At 41.5% G+C, this 17193-nt stretch overlaps 1 protein-coding gene across 7 annotated transcripts in view; it reads right to left on the bottom strand.

Moving 5' to 3' along the window:
- Nucleotides 1-17193, bottom strand: part of GLDC (glycine decarboxylase) — a 154189-nt gene that overhangs the window by 63292 nt on the left and 73704 nt on the right. For all 7 annotated transcript variants that reach the window (XM_081500577.1, XM_081500569.1, XM_081500586.1 and 4 more), the window contains one exon: nucleotides 612-747. In XM_081500577.1, coding sequence (XP_081356703.1) covers nucleotides 612-747 — 136 coding nt within the window. The remainder of the gene's footprint in view (nucleotides 1-611; nucleotides 748-17193) is intronic.

Here is a 17193-nt window from a genome sequence, read left to right as displayed (position 1 = left end):
GACAGGCCATTTGCTTTTGAAATCAAACTTAGAGTTTACCATCCAAACTTTTACCAACACCCCAGTGGAAACGAAACCCTCAGCAATACAAACACTTCCGCGTGTGCATGCGCGCGCGCGCACACACACACACTTAGCAAAAACCCTAGTTCTTTGACAGTTTATTCCTGTTCTCCTATTAATAAAGAAATGAACCATACTGAAACTAACAGCAATGCAGGAGAGATTAGGCCAGATCTGGCTCCTCTAATGATGGGAAGTGAATCACTGTATCTAGGACAAATGTCCTCACTAACCATCACTGCTGCTGCTGCGTCGCTTCAGTCGTGTCCGACTCTGTGCGACTCCATAGACGGCAGCCCACCAGGCTCGCCCGTCCCTGGGATTCTCCAGGCAAGAACACTGGAGTGGGTTGCCATTACCTGTGTGCTTATGCAAAAGCAGACAAACGACACAAAGATACTGTGCTTCCCACCCAGTCTAGCCTGTGCCCTGAGCAACACACAATGGCAAGTTTGAGACTTTGGCAGGGAGTGGGAGGAAGTTGGGGCACAGCAGAGTCATGCAAATCAAATCACAGCACTTGTGTTTCTCATCAAGAAATACATTACCATCCTGAGTTCTCCAGTAAGTTCCGCAAAATTGTCTGTGGTATTGAGCAGTTATAATAGCCCATGCCAATATACGATCTCCAGATCTGATTCTTGTTGGAAATGGCATGCAGAGTTGCAAGGATTTCATTTTCACCTGATTGTGGGAAAGAAAGAAATGTTACAGAGAGAAAATATCTCAAAAGAGAGCTCTAGGTATAGTTTAAAGCCCTATTTTTTTTCAATATTGACATGAGGAGAACAGCTATATGGAAAATATAAGAATCATCCTCTTAGCAACACTAAGAACTAAATGCAGAAATCTGAAAAAAAAAAAAAAATTGCCATACAGCCCTCAGTTACTCTTCATAGTTTTTTGTGGCTCTTCTTTTTTTGGTGTTATTTGTCAGAATTTCTCAATTTTTAACACTTGCCTCATTCCAGGTTTTTTCTGCTCCCTTCACATGTTTTATTTACATTAGATAAAATTTCTGCTCTTAGTAAATAGTATTTACCCTTTTAAGTTGCCTTATTCCAATAGTTGGTAGGTCTTAAATAACACATATGAAGGGTCTTTATAAGTAGCTGATCACTTATAGCTATAACTTATAAAAGACCCTTCACTCAACCAAGAAAATATCAATTATAATAAAAGAACCACGTGCAGTTTTAACCAGCATTTTCATTAAGGCACTAAGGATATTAAGGAGTAATTATAAAAGTTCTCAAATGCAGGCAAGACCCTGTTTTGGGTCATTCATATAATAACAAAATAATAATTGGCATCTGACATTTTAAGCACTTACTCTTTGCCAGGAATTGTACCAAATGACTTCCACGTAGCTCTGGAAAATTAGGCTTGAAGAGGGTCACTCACCTAAGGCTATGCAGCTTTAAATTAACTACCAACTTGAACTCCAACTTCAATACTTCCCCAGTGGGCCAGAATGTGATCTCCTACATTTATATTTATAGCACTTATACTGAAAGCTACTTTCTAGATACAGACGACCTACATGCTTCTTTCTCTGCCCCTCTGCATATAGTTAGATCATACACATATAGCTACTAAAGTTTAACTGAGATTTAGCTACTTAGGCAAATGTCTACCCGCTTTAAGATCTTAGGGACTCAGTCACTAAATCTTGGAATTTATTGATTTTATTGTTATAAATCTAGGCACAGCCGTCTAAGATAGCAAACTGGCTATCTTAGGTAGCAATGTTTTAATTCTACTGAACTCTAAGTGACTATTATTCTCATTAATCCTCCTTTATCCTCAATTAAAACATTTTTACCCTTGGCTGTGCCCTCCCATCCCATTTGTTTTCACAGTAAATAAATTCACCAGAGATGTGTCATTTTGTCAGACTAGGCTAACAAAAGAGAGAAGTATCAGTTTGTAAGTATCAGTTTCATGAGTAAATATAACCCAACTGCCTTATGATGGACAGTCTTGCCTTTTTCCACAGAAAGTTTAGGACATAAAAGTGAACGTACAGTAAAACAGTATCTGAGGAGATACCCAAGTACAGTATCCTTAGGGATAATCATGCAAGAAATGCAATCACTTTCCAAAGTCTTCCTAGGGTACGGTGATTGAGAAGCCCAGTAGGAAGGGAGATTAATTAGTAGTGTCTGTCAGACACCCAACTCAGTAAGGCCAGCTTCAATTAAAATCCTGTGCAAGGAGAACAGGTCCCTGTTCCATATTATGCCAGGAGAACAAAAGGTCCAACTCTCAAATGAGAACAGTCTTTGAAGGACTTTGTCAAATCAAGAGTTTAACCTTTGAGAGACAAAGAGTATTGAATAATATAATTTTCCCCCACATAATAGAAGATGATTCTACTGGTAGTGTGGATGGGTCAGAGGGGAGACTCTGAAAATAGGGAGAGATAGTAAGAGGCCAGCACAATAGTCCAGGAGGGAGATGGGCCAGGGAGTGCTGTGAGTTAAACTGTATCCTCTAAAAAGATATGCTGAAATCCTAATCCTTAGAACCTAGACAAGTATATAAAACATCAGGGGCTGCTATGAGAGATGCTGATGTTTATCTGGAGACCCTAAACTCTCAAATAGAATGGTGGAGGAATCTGATTTTTCCTTTTGCAAAAAAACACATTCTCTCCTACCTCCCAGCAGGGCTGATGATGTTAGTGCAAGTTCATGTGTCCCATGAAAGAGCCTCAGTGACAGCACTGTGCTTTTCTTGTCCATTGGTTCTGCAGCCTCCTGCCTCTAACAGCCTCCTATTTCCCTCGTCCCATCCTGCACATATGCCTTCATCACCCCCTATACTAGCCAGGGACCCACTGCCACATCCTACATCAGTTCAGAGCCTAGACATATCAGATACATATCAGTACCACTCACAGTTGCCAACATCTTACACACCTGGATAAAACACTTGAAAAAATTTAGAGGCCAATTAGCATAAAAGAAGAGCAAAATAATTAGTTATAGATAAGACTTAGAAGCATAAATATGTTCAAACTTGAGACATACAAGTTTTTAAGCCTGTAACAGACATACTCTAATCACTACAGGATCAAACTTCCCAAGCTCCTGTGGGCTCTGCCCCCACCTTGCTTGGGACCAATGTGAATATAGCAGGCCCTCCAGGATCCGCAGCTTCCAAATTCATGGAGTTAAGTCAAGAATCAAAAACATTTGGAAAAAAACCTTTCAGAAAGTTCCAAAAAGCAAAATTTGATTTTGTCATGTGTTGGCAGCTATTTACATATCATTTACATCATATTTACAACTATTTAGATAGCATTCACATTGTAATTAAAGCTATTTATATACCATTTACATTGTGTTAGGTATTATAAGTAATCTGGGGATGATTTAAAGTATATGGGGAGGTTGTGTGTAGTTCAGTTCAGTTCAGTCTCTCAGTTGCGTCCGACTCTGCAACTGCATGGACTGCAGCACGCCAGGCTTCCCTGTCCATCACCAACACCCAGAGCTTGCTCAAACTCATGTCCATCGAGTCGGTGATGCTATCCAACCATTTCATCCTCTGTCATCCCCTTCTCCTTCTGCCTTCAATCTTTTCCAGCATCAGGGGCTTTTCCAGTGAATCAGTTCTTTGCATCAGGTGGCCCAAATATTGGAGCTTCAGCTTCAGCACCAGTCCTTTCAATGAATATCCAGGACTGATTTCCTTCAGGATTGACTGGTTTGATCTCCTTGCAGTCCAAGGGACTCAAGAGTCTTCTCCAACACCACAGTTCAAAAGCATCAATTCTTCAGCATTCAGCTTTCTTTAGAGTCCAACTCTCACATCCATACATGACTACTGGAAAAAACCAAAGCTTTGACTAAATGGACCTTTGTCGGCAAAGTAATGTCTCTGTTTTTTAATATGCTGTCTAGGTTGGTCATAGCTTTTCTTCCAAGGAGCAGGTGTCTTTTGATTCCATGGCTGCAGTCACCATCTGCAGTGATTTTGGAGCCCAAGAAAATAAAGTCTGTCACTGTTTCCACTGTTTCTCCATCTACTTGCCATGAAGTGATGGGACCAAATGCCATGATCTTAGTTTTTTGAATGTTTGAGTTTAAAGCCCAGCTTTTTCACTCTCCTCTTTCACTTTCGTCAAGAGGCTCTTTAGTTCTTCTTCACTTTCTGCCATAAGGGTGGTGTCATCTGCGTATTGGAGGTTATTGATATTTTTCCCAGTAATCTTGATTCCAGCTTGAGCTTCATCCAACCCAGCATTTCACTTAATGTACTCTGCATTTAAGTTAAACAAGCAGGGAGACAGTACACAGCCTTGATACACTCTTCCCAACTTTGAACCAGTCCATTGTTCCATGTCCAGTTCTAACTGTTGCTTCTTGACCTGCATACAGATTTCTCAGGAGGCAAGTCAGGTGGTCCAGGATTTCCATCTCTAAGAATTTTCCAGTTGGTTGTGATCTACACAGTCAAAGGCTTTGATGTAGTCAATAAAGCAGAAGTAGATGTTTTTTTGAACTCTGTTGCTTTTTCAATGATCCAACGGATGTTGGCAATTTGATCTCTGGTTCCTCTGCCTTTTCTAAATCCAGCTTGAACATCTGCAAGTTCACAGTTCACATACTATTGAAGCCTGGCTTGGAGAATTTTGAACATTACTTTGCTAGCATGTGAGATGAGTGCAACTGTGCAGTCGTTTGAACATTCTTTGGCATTGCCTTTCTTTGGGATTAGAACGAAAACTGACTTTTTCCAGTCCTGTGGCCACTGCGGAGTTTTCCAAATTTGCTGGCATATTGAGTGCAGCACTTTCACAGCATCATCTTTTAGGATTTGAAACAGCTCAGCTGGAATTCCATCACCTCCAACTATCTTTGTTTGTAGTAATGTTTCCTAAGGCCCACTTGACTTCACACTCCAGGATGTCTGGCTCTACATGAGTGATCACACCATAGTGGTTATCTGGATCATGAAGATCTTTTTGGTGTAGTTCTTCTGTGCATTCTTGCCACCTCTTCTTAATATCTTCTGCTTCTGTTAGGTCCATACCATTTCTGTCCTTTATTGTGCCCATTTGTGAACATTTATTGAAATGTTCCCTTGGTATCTCTAATTTTCTTGAATAAATCTCTAGTCTTTCCATTCTATTATTTTCCTCTATTTCTTTGCATTGATCCCTGAGGAAAGCTTTCTTATCTCTCCTTGCTATTTACATTGTATTAGGTATTGTAAGTAATCTAGGGATGATTTAAAGTATATGGGGAGGTTGTGTGTAGGTTATATGCAAATACTGCACCATTTTATATAAGGGACTTGAGCATCTAACAATTTTGGTATCAGTGAGGGGTGGGAGGCATGGGGGTGGGATGGGGGAGGGGGGCAGAAACCAATCCCTCCTGGATACTGAGGGACAACTGTATTCCTTTATTGGTCCTCATCATAACCTGGTCTTGATGATCAATTTTACATTCTACTGGGAACATAGTGAGTTGATAGAATGAGTAGTCTTTGTACATCGAGCTAATGGACACTGGTGAACCACCAAGAGGAGGGCAAGTACTTGGTCATGCTTCTCAAAGTTATATGGTCTGGGAAAACTTTACCACTCACTCATCCATTGCTCATCATGACCAGATAGAAGCCAAGACAGTCTGTGACTTGAAGAACAGAGTTAAACTGCTTCTTACTGTGATAAAATCAAGACTTCACCTAGAGATTAACATACTAAATCAGAAAGAGAAAGATAAATACTATATGATATCACTTTTATGTGTGGTTTAGAAAATGGTACAAATGAACTTATTTACAGGACAGAAATAGACTCATAAGCACAGAAAACAAACTTTCAGTTACCAAAAAGAAAAGGGGAAGGAGGGATAGATCGGGAATTGGGGATTAATAGATATACACTCCTATATATAAAATAGATGAACAACAGGGACCTACTGTATAGCACAGGGAACTATATTCTGTGTCTTCTAATAATCTATAATGGAGAAGAATTCAGTTATATGTATTGATATATAACTGAATCACTTTACTGTATACATTGTAAATCAATTATATTTCAATAAAAATCAATTTTATCTAAAAAATCTAGACCTCAGACTCTACAGTCACATTTAATAAAAAACACTTCCCAAACACACAACTTAGTGAATATCTGAATTATTTCTAATGTTTGTTCGCTGGTCACCATTTCTCATATTTACTAATGAAATCTTACTTTGGTCCAATCAGCACAAGAGCCAACTCAGTGAGTGCATTTAGGAACCCAGAGTTTGAGTTAATATGTTAAGTGATGCCAAGATTCAACAGGCATGGAGAAAAGCGGAGAAAAGGGGAAAGTCCACCATCAGAGGTCTACTGTTGAACCTATCTGAAATGGAACACAGCAGAAACAGTCTCTAAGAACAAGTTTGGGGTCATGATTGGTCTAAATAAAAGCCCCAATCGTAACCATGCAATGTACCCCATTGTACTTCACTACGTATTTACATTCCTTTCTTCCTTGGAAATGAATTCCTTTCTAGAGAAAAGAGCGTGGGATGCTTCATTCCAAAGTGGCAGCTTTCTCCCCCCATATAGTAAGACAAGCATTTCAAAAAGGCAGTTATGTCATACAAATGCTGGACAGCACAGCCCAAGGAAAGCTGTGTGGACAAAGAGGAGAGGAAACAAGATCAACTTCCCCCAGAGTGAACCCCACAGCAGCACACATTCCTCACTCTTGTCCTTCCAACTTGACAAAAACAGCTTCCTCCTGTTAACAGGCCCAATTCCAGTAACCATATTCCTGAATGTGAAGGACAATGAAACAAACCAGGGAGGAAATGAGACAGAATGAGAAAGGGAATGTCCATTAAAAAACACTTCAATGGATAAACAACAAGGTCCTATGTTTAACATAGGGAACTATATTCATCAGCCTATAATAAACCATAATGGAAAAGAATATGAAAAACAACATAATTCATACATATACACATATAAATGTATCTGAATTACTTTGCTGTACACCAGAAACTAACACAACTTGGTAAGCCAACTATACTCCAATAAAAAAATACAAAACCACTTAGAGACACCCTGATGCCTGCCTAGGGCCTCACAGAGCAACCAGTCCTGTGCCCTCCCAGCCATGAACGTCCTCAATTCTTCAGCGATCTGAACACTAAGTTCTTTTCCCGTGGAATAAATGCCTGCTTCTGACCTTGTTTACTCCTCTACCTCAGCACATTGCATAATGCCCTGGTCCTACTGTACCAGGAACAGAGTTCAGTGACCTGGGTACCACTCCCCAAGAATCTGCAGGTGGCTCTCTCACTGTTCCTGCTTCTCAGAATTCAGAACGAATGCTTCTTCCTTCCATAATCCCACAGAAGAGCCTTTCCTTTGTCACTTGCACCTAAAATATCAAGGAGAACTTTGTACCAACCATTACTCCAAATATACTTTCCGATAGAAAATAAGCTGATTTAGCTGCTAAATTGCTAGGTCTAGGTTTTAACTTCCCACATATGTGAACTTTGACAAAAACTGGGGAAATGTCATTAGAATAAGCAGGTAGGCTGTATGGGTCAAGATACCTGTTACACTCCAACACACACACACACACACACACACACAAATGCAAATACATACACACTATTCTCCACTCTTAACCCATTCCCCAAATACTCAATATGATGATAGTTTTTGCCATAATCATATGGGAAAATGCTTTGCTTTTGCTTTTTAGACAATCTAAAAATAACATGCCTAAGTTATTACACAGTATATATAATTCTACCATTTATATTAAAAAATAAATGTATATGAATATTATATGCTAACAGAATAGCTCTGGGATGATTCTTAAGAAACGATAAATGAGAAGGCTTCTTGCTTTTCCCTGTGTATCTTTTCATGCTTGAGTTCGAGATAATATGCCTGTGTTATCTATTCAAAAATTTTAAATTAAAATGTTATGTACAGAACAAAATCCTCCTTGTGAAATACATTGGTGAAGATACCTACAGTCCCCGCAGTGGCTGGCTGTCCTCAGAGCATTTTCCACACAGGCCAGCAGCACCCAGCGTGGAGCAGCCACTCAACCAGCAAGAGCCTTCCTCCCACGCCCTGCCCTTCATGTACTTGGCAAGATGCTCAGAAAAGGACTCCAAGGAAATCAGCAGGACTGAAAACCAACAAACTCATATTTGAATTTGCCCAGAAAGGCCTTTTTCTGCCAGAGGCTGCAGGGAAAAGCTGGGGCTAGAATGTGAGGACAGAGACTGACTTAGCATTTTTCTTGCCAACTTGTAGATCCCTGGATTCAAAGCTGCTCAAGAACCATGGGGTGGGGTCAGGGGCTCTCAATTCAACATAAACAAACCATGGGTGATAGCATATATCAGGATTTTCTGATTTCCTAAGTGGAAGCCAGAATTTGCCCTCAAACTCCATCCCCATGTGCAGCCTTTCTCTAAGGTCACCTTTCTCCCTCCTCCATAAATAAGTGGGATTAAGCCAGGCTTAACCCCACTTACTCAGCCCATAACCCTACTCCCTCTTATCTGTCAAGTTTCTTTCCCTGGCGAAGAAATTGCCCAATCACAGTCTGTTGAATCATAGAATCTGTTCAGTCCAGGAAGGTAAACCAACCCATAAGCTCTGCATAATGCAGAATTTGCTGTCGTTCAGTTGCTAAGTCGTGTCCGACTCTTTTGCGACTCCATGGACTATAGCCTGCCAGGCTCCTCTGTCAATGGGATTGCCCAGGCAAGAATATTGGAGTGGGCTGCAGAAGGACATGGAAACTCTTTAAACTGAAAACTCTGCAAGACTAGCAGAGGGGAGCCCATCCCACATAACAGGATGTGGTCTGGGCAGCACTACACAGGCCTGATGCCCCACCTTCAATCCTGCCAGGCTATTTCCCATCTTCTTGCTCAGCCAGTTAACACCCAACCTCACCTAGACCCTCATCACCCTCAGGAATTAGAACCCTCTGTCAGGTACTTCCAGCTTAGAGGAGCCAAGGCATGTCCAATCTGCGTTTCTGATGGCTCTTTGTCCCTACAGTTCTATCTTCTCACCCAGGAGATACACTGAGAATACAGGCATATGGAGAAGTTTGTAATCCACCCCAGAATCTCACCAACTAAATTATAACCTCTTTGTGGGCAGGGGCATAATGGTTTGCTAGGCACATAGTAGTTGCTCAAAAAATGCAAGTGAATGAAAATTCACCTAAACCCCCACATATAGTTTTAGCTCAATATTCACAGTAAGTCACGTATTACAGAATCCACGAAGACAAATCGATGTGCAAATTGTTCTCACATCCCTAAAGGCATGAGCTTCAGAAAACTTCTAAACAGAAACTTGCAGCTATGAAGCAAGTTCTGTGAAATAATGCAGTGACTGCAATAATTTCATATTTTCCAAAATTTTCTTTCCTTATTGTTTAATCAGTTAGTACGCTGATGATACAGACATTGAGAATCCTTACAAAGTAAATCCCCAGTTTGCATTTTTATTAAAATACGGCATGTTTAACAAGTAAAACAAGCCTCAGCAGTCAAAACCAGATCTAAGATTTCTAAAAGCAAAGCACAGTGTCATTTGGTGGGGGGAAAAGAGGACATAAGAAATAGAAGCCAGAGCACCTACCCTCTGACAAGCAGCTCACAACCTCACTGTTGACCAGCCCCCTTAGGGCTCTGAGTTGACTCAGGTTAGGTCAGGCCCCCACTCTCATTCCCATAAGATGGTCACTGAGCTTCCACCACAATGTGTCTCACATCTCCCAGCCTGTGTGGGCCTTGAAGTCCTTGGCCACTTGACTTCACCAATCCTCCACCTCAGCTAAACTCAGACATCCCATTTCTCTGTTTCTGCTCCCCTGTCACTAAATGATGTTGGGTGAGGGGACCCTTGCAAACTTTATAAATTCAAGGCATCAAATCTCAGCAGGGAACTTCCTTGGTGGTACAACGGATAAGAAGCCACCTGCTAATGCAGGGGACAGGGGTTTCATCCCTGGTATGGGATGACTCTACATGTTGCAGAGGAACCAAGCCAGTGTGCCACAACTACTGAAGCCTGCATACTCTACAGCTCTCGAGCCACAGCTAATGAGCCCAAGGGCTGCAACTACTGAAGCCCACATGCCCTAGAGCCAGCAAGCCACAAATACTGAACCTGCATGCTGCAACTACTGAAGCCCATGTGCCTAGAGCCTGTGCTCCACAATAAGAGAAGCCCTCACAAAGAGAAGCCCATGCACCACAACTAGAGTAGACCCTGCTCTCTGCAGCTAGAGAAAGCCCACGCACAGCAACTAAGACCCAACTCAGTAAAAAAAAAAAAACCTCAAAAAGTCTCAGCAGGTCTTCCATGCAAGGTGATCTAGGTTCCTCACTACCCAAATGGTCACTTTCTCACTTTTCTAATACTCAGTCTCACCCTTTCTGTCTCTCACTCAAATCATCAGACAAGTCGCCCCTAAACTCCTTCCACCACAGAGTGTCCTAAAATCATCAGGTAGACTTTCTTCTCTCTGATGCCTAAGAAAGGTTCAGAATTTGACACTAAGTCCACAAGCCCTGATTTAAGATTTATCCTTTGGCCTCTTAGATTACTTCATCTCAGGCTACTCTGCAATCCGTCCTTTTCCATGCTCTATTTCCCCATGTCCTGGCTTCTACTTTCTTCCCAATACTCCATCCCTAGGAAATCTTGCTCATTCTCATTAATCCATTCAGAAGAGTCACTAAATCTGTAACTCCATTTCTAGTCTCTCTCTTGAGCTCTAGACTTGTATTTTCAACTACTGCTTCAGCTTCTTCAAATGCATATTCCACCAATACCTCAAATTCAATTCTGCTCAAACAAGACTCATGGTCTCATCTTCCTCCAGGACCCTCCTCTTCTCCCTGTTCATGTTGTTAATATCACCATCACCCCAAGACACTCAGCCTAGAAACTGACCTACAGTCCAACCTGCTGCCCCTCTGGGCCAGCCACCATGTTTGTACCAAAGTATACTTCCCATGCTACTCCCAGCCAATTACTAAGCCCAGTAGAACTAATGCAGGCCCACTTCTGTAAATATGTGGGACTCCTCTGGTGGATGACTTTGGCTCAAGGACTCCACACAGACTGACAAAAATTTTTTAGATCTGTATTGCAGTCTCTGAATCTTCTTACCCAATTCTCCTTTCATCCCTCTTCTCCACCAGAGTCAGACCTGCATCACAATCTAAAAGCTCCCCAGTCTTCCCCTGCTCCTACTTTTGCATATCTAATATCCTTGTAGCGACTGTTTCCTAGTAGACCTGAACTAACACACATTTAAAATTTTACCTCTAACCTCTCCAATAAGCTCCAAGTTGATCTCCTTGCCTGTATCTCAGAGGCACTCAGCCAAACACAATTTGAATATATTACTTCCTTCTGTAATAACTGTCAATGTCTCCCTATTATGTACAGGAAAACAAATCCTTTATCACAGCTTTGGGCCCTCCATACCTTGCTTTCTATACGTCTCTGCAGCTCAATATTCTATACATAGTTTACTCACCATCCTCAAATAACCATGCATGTCCACACTTCCACTCTTGTGTTCATGCCATGACCTCAGCCCAAGCATTCACCCTATTTGTAGACCTGAGGAGCTATTCAGTATCTGAACCTACAGTCAAGGATCATATCTTTATCACCCTTTACCTCCTGACTCTTGCGTTCTCAGTGCTTAAGCAGTATCTTATTTTCTATTGAAGTTTCTCAATAAATGAGGAATGAAAGTAGATGGAGAGGGTCACAGATGTAGATTTGGGGACAGTAGCTTATAACCCAATGGTAACAAAGGGGACTAGGCTGGGAGATTTAGGGTATGAACAAACGGCACTATTTACCTTAACAGTCCTCAAGAGTAATGCCATATTTAAAACATGATATAATTGATTTCATTTTTATACCACTGAATATTTTTTTAAAGTTAGGTAAAATTCATTAGCATTTATAATACTAAGTATATGATAACTTAGATGAATGTGGTAGTTTAAAAAATATGTTTACAGAAGATTTTTCGGGCAGTGAAAACACCCTTTATGCTACTATAGTGGTGGCTACATGTCAGTATACATTTGCTCAATTTCACAGAATGTACAACACCAAGAGGGAACCCCAACATGAACTATAGACTCTGGGTGATGATGATGTGTCTCTGTAGGTTCATTGGTTATAACGAATGTACCATTCTGGGGGAGGATGTTGACAATGAAGGAGTCTCTACATATGTGGAGGCAAGGGCTATATGGGACCTCTCTGTACTTTCTGCTCAATGTTGCTGTGAACCGAAAACTGCTCTGAAAAGAAATGTCTATTTTAAAAAATGATATCTGTAATCTTGTTTACACTCCTCCCTTCAAAAGGTGGAAACTAATTTCCCCTCCCTTGAATTTGGACCAATCTTTATGACTCACTCTAATGAACAGAATATGATATAAACGATACTATAGGACTTTCAAGACGAGGTTATAAAAAGGATAGTTTCTGCCTGGCTTTCCTTCTCTCTTGAATCACTGGCTCTGCAGGAATCCAGTTGCCATGCTGTGAAGACACTCACTCAAGTAGAATGTGGACTGACCTGTGTGAGGAGGCACCAGGGCCTCCCACTAACAGCCAGCACCAACTCGCCAGCCATGTGAATCAGCCGTCTTGGAACTGGCTCCTCTAGCTCTGGTTGAGACCAGTGTGGGACCACAACCTCACGAGTGACTCAGAGCCAAAACCCGCTGGTTCAGTTGCTTCTGGATTCCCGACCTCAGAAACGATTAGGGTAATAAATGTTCATTGTTGTTTTAAGCCAGCATTTTGTAGTAATTTCTTATCAAGCAAGAGATAAGGAATAGAGTGACTTGTCCAAAGAAGAGCCAATACTTTAAAATATTGTTAAAGAATTTCATTTATCTTTGATGATGCTGGATGAATTCCATGATCCTTTACCAAGATGAAGAGGGAAAAGTTGTTTCATATTTTAAGCTCTTTGTCTCAATCACATGACCTATTTGGTGCCTCATCACCTTATGTCAGCATATTTGTATCCTTGTATGTCAAAAAATAAGAAAGTTCTGTGAAAGGATTCCAATCCAAAATGGAATCTAAGGATATCAAAATGGAGACTCTCATACCTGCTCCCTCGGAAGAATGGAACTTGAGAACTGAGAGACTGATTTCCTGTAAATACCTGATTTCTAGAAGGCTGGGACTTATCTCCAGACCAATGAACATCCACCAAAAATCTCTCCATACTCAAGCCAGCAAACTCACTGTCTGGGTTCTGGCTGGATGGCCCTCTTTGTGCTCCCTGCCCACAAACACAACCTGCCCTAGACCTTCAACTAACTTTGCAGCTTCTACAGCATGTGTCTCCCAAATTGCAATTCCTCTGCTACTCCCAAATAAACTCAAATTTCTGGTAATTTGAGCTTGCTTACCTCTTTATTTAGGTTCTTTATTCAGTTTACCTCTTTATTTAGGTTGATAGTCCAAAATATGTTAATGCTTAAAATGATACTTTACAAAGAGTAAGATTTCTCACTTGGTGTTCTTATTTCAAAAGGAAGGGAAAAAAACTGAACATAATTTATTTTAGAATTCAACTCTTAAATATTTTCACTTTTCCACTTCTATTGGGACACACCACCACATACATATTTTCTGACATTATCTGATATAATAAAAAGTATCGACCCGGAGGGATGGGATGGGGAGGGATGGGTTCTGGAGGGGGAAAACATGTACACCCATGGTGGATTCATGTCAGTGTATGGCAAAACAAATACAATATTGCAAAAGTAAAAAATAGAAAATAAACAAATTTTAAAATGCTGAAAAATAAATAAATAAAGAGGGATAACAAAAGCAAGAACCTAAAAAAAAAAAAGTATCACTAGTCTTTGTGTTTGGTATTTCCTGAGTGACAGGAGTATCTTGTGTTATTCATAACAAGCCCTTCTGAGCACACCTGAGTATCTGCTAATAGATGAGGTTCAGTTCAGTTCAGTTGCTCAGTTGTGTCCGACTCTTTGTGACCCTACGGACTGCAGCACGCCAGGCTTCCCTGTCCATCACCAACACCCAGAGCTTGCTCAAACTCATGTCCATCGAGTTGGTGATGCCATCCAACCATCACATTCTCTGTCGTCCCCTTCTCCTCCCACCTTCAATCTTTCCTAGCATTAGAGTCTTTTCAAATGAGTCAGTTCTTCACACCAGGTGGCCAAAGTATTGGAGTTTCAGATTCAGTATCAGTCCTTCTAATGAACACCCAGGACTGACCTTCTTTAGGATGGACTGGTTGGATCTCCTTGCCATCCAAGGGACTCTCAAGAGTCTTCTCCAACACCACAGCTCAAAAGCATCAATTCTTCAGTGCTCAGCTTTCTTTAGAGTCCAAATCTCATATTCATACATGACTACTGGAAAAACCAAAGCTTTGGCTAGATGGACCTTGGTTGCCAAAGAAATAGCTCTGCTTTTTAATACGCTATCTAGGTTGGTCACAGCTTTTCTTTCAAGGAGCAAGCATCTTTTAATTTCATGGCTGCAGTCACCATCTGCAGTGATTTTGGAGCCCAAAAGGTAAAGTCTCTCACTGTTTCCATTGTTTCCCCATCTATTTGCCATGAAGTGATGGGACTGGATGCCATGATCTTAGTTTTCTGAATGTTGAGTTTTAAGCCAACTTTTTTCACTCTCCTCTTTTACTTTCATGAAGAGGCTCCTTAGTTCTTCACTTTCTGCTATAAGGGTGGTGTCATAGATGAGGGTGGGGTCCCTAAATAGCCTCAGGACGGGGCTGGTCAGCAGAGAGACAAAGTGATTAGAAAGCTGGAACTCTCAGGGCCACCTATTGACCTCTAGAAGTAGGAAGGGCAGAGGGGCTGAAGAATAAGCTCTATAAAAACAACAGATTTGATGAGCTTCTAGAATGGCTACTACATTCCTGTGCTGGGGAAGGGATGCACTCCAGTCCCATGGGGACAAAAGCTCCTGTGCTTGAGACCCTTTCAGACCGCACCTTATGTTGTTGTTGTTATTGTTGTTTAGTCTCTAAGTCATGTCCAACCCCAGGGACTGCAGCATGCCAGGCTTCCTTGTCCTTCACTATCTCCTGGAGTTTGCTCAGATTCATGTTCATTGAGTTGGTGATGCTACCTAACCGTCTCATCTTCTGCCACCCCTTTCTCCTTTTGCCTATCCTATGTATCTCTTCATTTAGGTGTCCACCTGTATCCCTTATAATATCCTTTTAATAAACTGGTAAACATAAGGAAACATTTCTGTGTATTTTGTGAGCCACTCTAGCAAATAAATTGAACCAGAAGAAGGGATCCAACTTATAGCTCATTAGTCAGTGCTGCTGTGGTAAAGAATCTGCCTATCAATGCAGGAGACACAAGAGACTCATTCGATCCCTGGGTCAGGAAGATTCCCTGGAGGAGGAAATGGCAACCTGCTCCAATATTCTTGCCTGGAAAATTCCATGAACAGAGGAGCCTGGTGAGCTACAGTTGATGGGGTTGCAAAGAGGTGGACATAACTGAGTGACTGAGCACAACAGGTCACAAGCACAGGTGACAATCCTGACTTGTGATTGACATCTGAAGTGGGGGCAGTCTTGGGGGGTTAATATGATGCTATATGCAAGTTCAGTTCAGTTCAGTCGCTCAGTCATGTCCGATTTTTTGCGACCCCATGAATTGCAGCACGCCAGGCTTCCCTGTCCATTACCAACTCCCAGAGTTTACCCAAATCCATGTCCATCGAGTCAGTGATGCCATCCAACCATCTCATCCTCTGTTGTACCCTTCTCCTCCTGCCCCCAATCCTTCCCAGCATCAGGGTCTTTTCCAATGAGTCAACTCTTCGCATGAGGTGGCCAAAGTATTGGAGTTTCAGCTTCAACATCAGTCCTTCCAATAAACACCCAGGAACGATCTCCTTTAGGATGGACTGGTTGGATCTCCTTGCAGTCCAAGGGACTCTCAAGTGTCTTCTCCAATACCACAGTTCAAAAGCATCAATTCTTTGGCGCTCAGCTTTCTTCACCGTCCAACTCTCACATCCATAATGACCACTGGAAAAACCATAGCCTTGACTAGACGGACCTTTGTCGGCAAAGTAATGTCTCTGCTTTTAAATATGCTATCTAGGTTGGTCATAACCTTCCTTCCAAGGAGTAAGCGTCTTTTAATTTCATGGCTGCAGTCACCATCAGCAGTGATTTTGGAGCCCAAAAAAATAAAGTCTGACACTGTTTCCCCTGTTTCCCCATCTATCTGCCATGAGGTGATGGGACCAGATGCCATGATCTTGGTTTTCTGAACGTTGAGCTTTAAGCCAACTTTTTCACTCTCCTCTTTCACTTTCATCAAGAGGCTCTTTAGTTCTTCTTCACTTTCTGCCATAAGGGTGGTGTCATCCGCATATCTGAGGTTATTGATATTTCTCCTGGCAATCTTGATTCCAGCTTGTGTTTCTTCCAGCCCAGCATTTCTCATGATGCACTCTGCATAGAAGTTAAATAAGCAGGGTGACAATATACAGCCTTGATGTACTCCTTTTCCTATTTGGAACCAGTCTGTTGTTCCATGTCCAGTTCTAACTGTTGCTTCCTGATCTGCATACAGGTTTCTCAAGAGACAGGTCAGATGGTCTGGTATTCCCATCTCTTTCAGAATTTTCCACAGTTTATTGTGATCCACACAGTCAAAGGCTTTGGCATAGTCAATAAAGCAGAGGTAGATGTTTTTCTGGAACTCTCTTGCTTTTTCGATGATCCAACGGATGTTGGCAATTTGATCTCTGGTTCCTCTGCCTTTTCTAAAACCAGCTTGAACATCTGGAAGTTCATGGTTCGCATATTGCTGAAGCCTGGCTTGGAGAATTTTAAGCATTACTTTACTAGCATGTGAGATGAGTGCAATTGTGCAGTAGTTTGAGCATTCTTTGGTATTGCCTTTCTTTGGGATTGGAATGAAAACTGACCTTTTCAGTCCTGTGGCCACTGCTGAGTTTTCCAGATTTGCTGGCATATCAAGTACAGCACTTTCACAGCATCATCTTTATCTATATGCAGGT

Source organism: Giraffa tippelskirchi, chromosome 1, assembly GCF_054371585.1.
Source record: "Giraffa tippelskirchi isolate mGirTip1 chromosome 1, T2T-mGirTip1v1.2.pri, whole genome shotgun sequence".
In the NCBI taxonomy this organism is placed as follows: Eukaryota; Metazoa; Chordata; class Mammalia; order Artiodactyla; family Giraffidae; genus Giraffa; species Giraffa tippelskirchi.
This window is presented reverse-complemented; position numbering and strand designations above follow the sequence as displayed.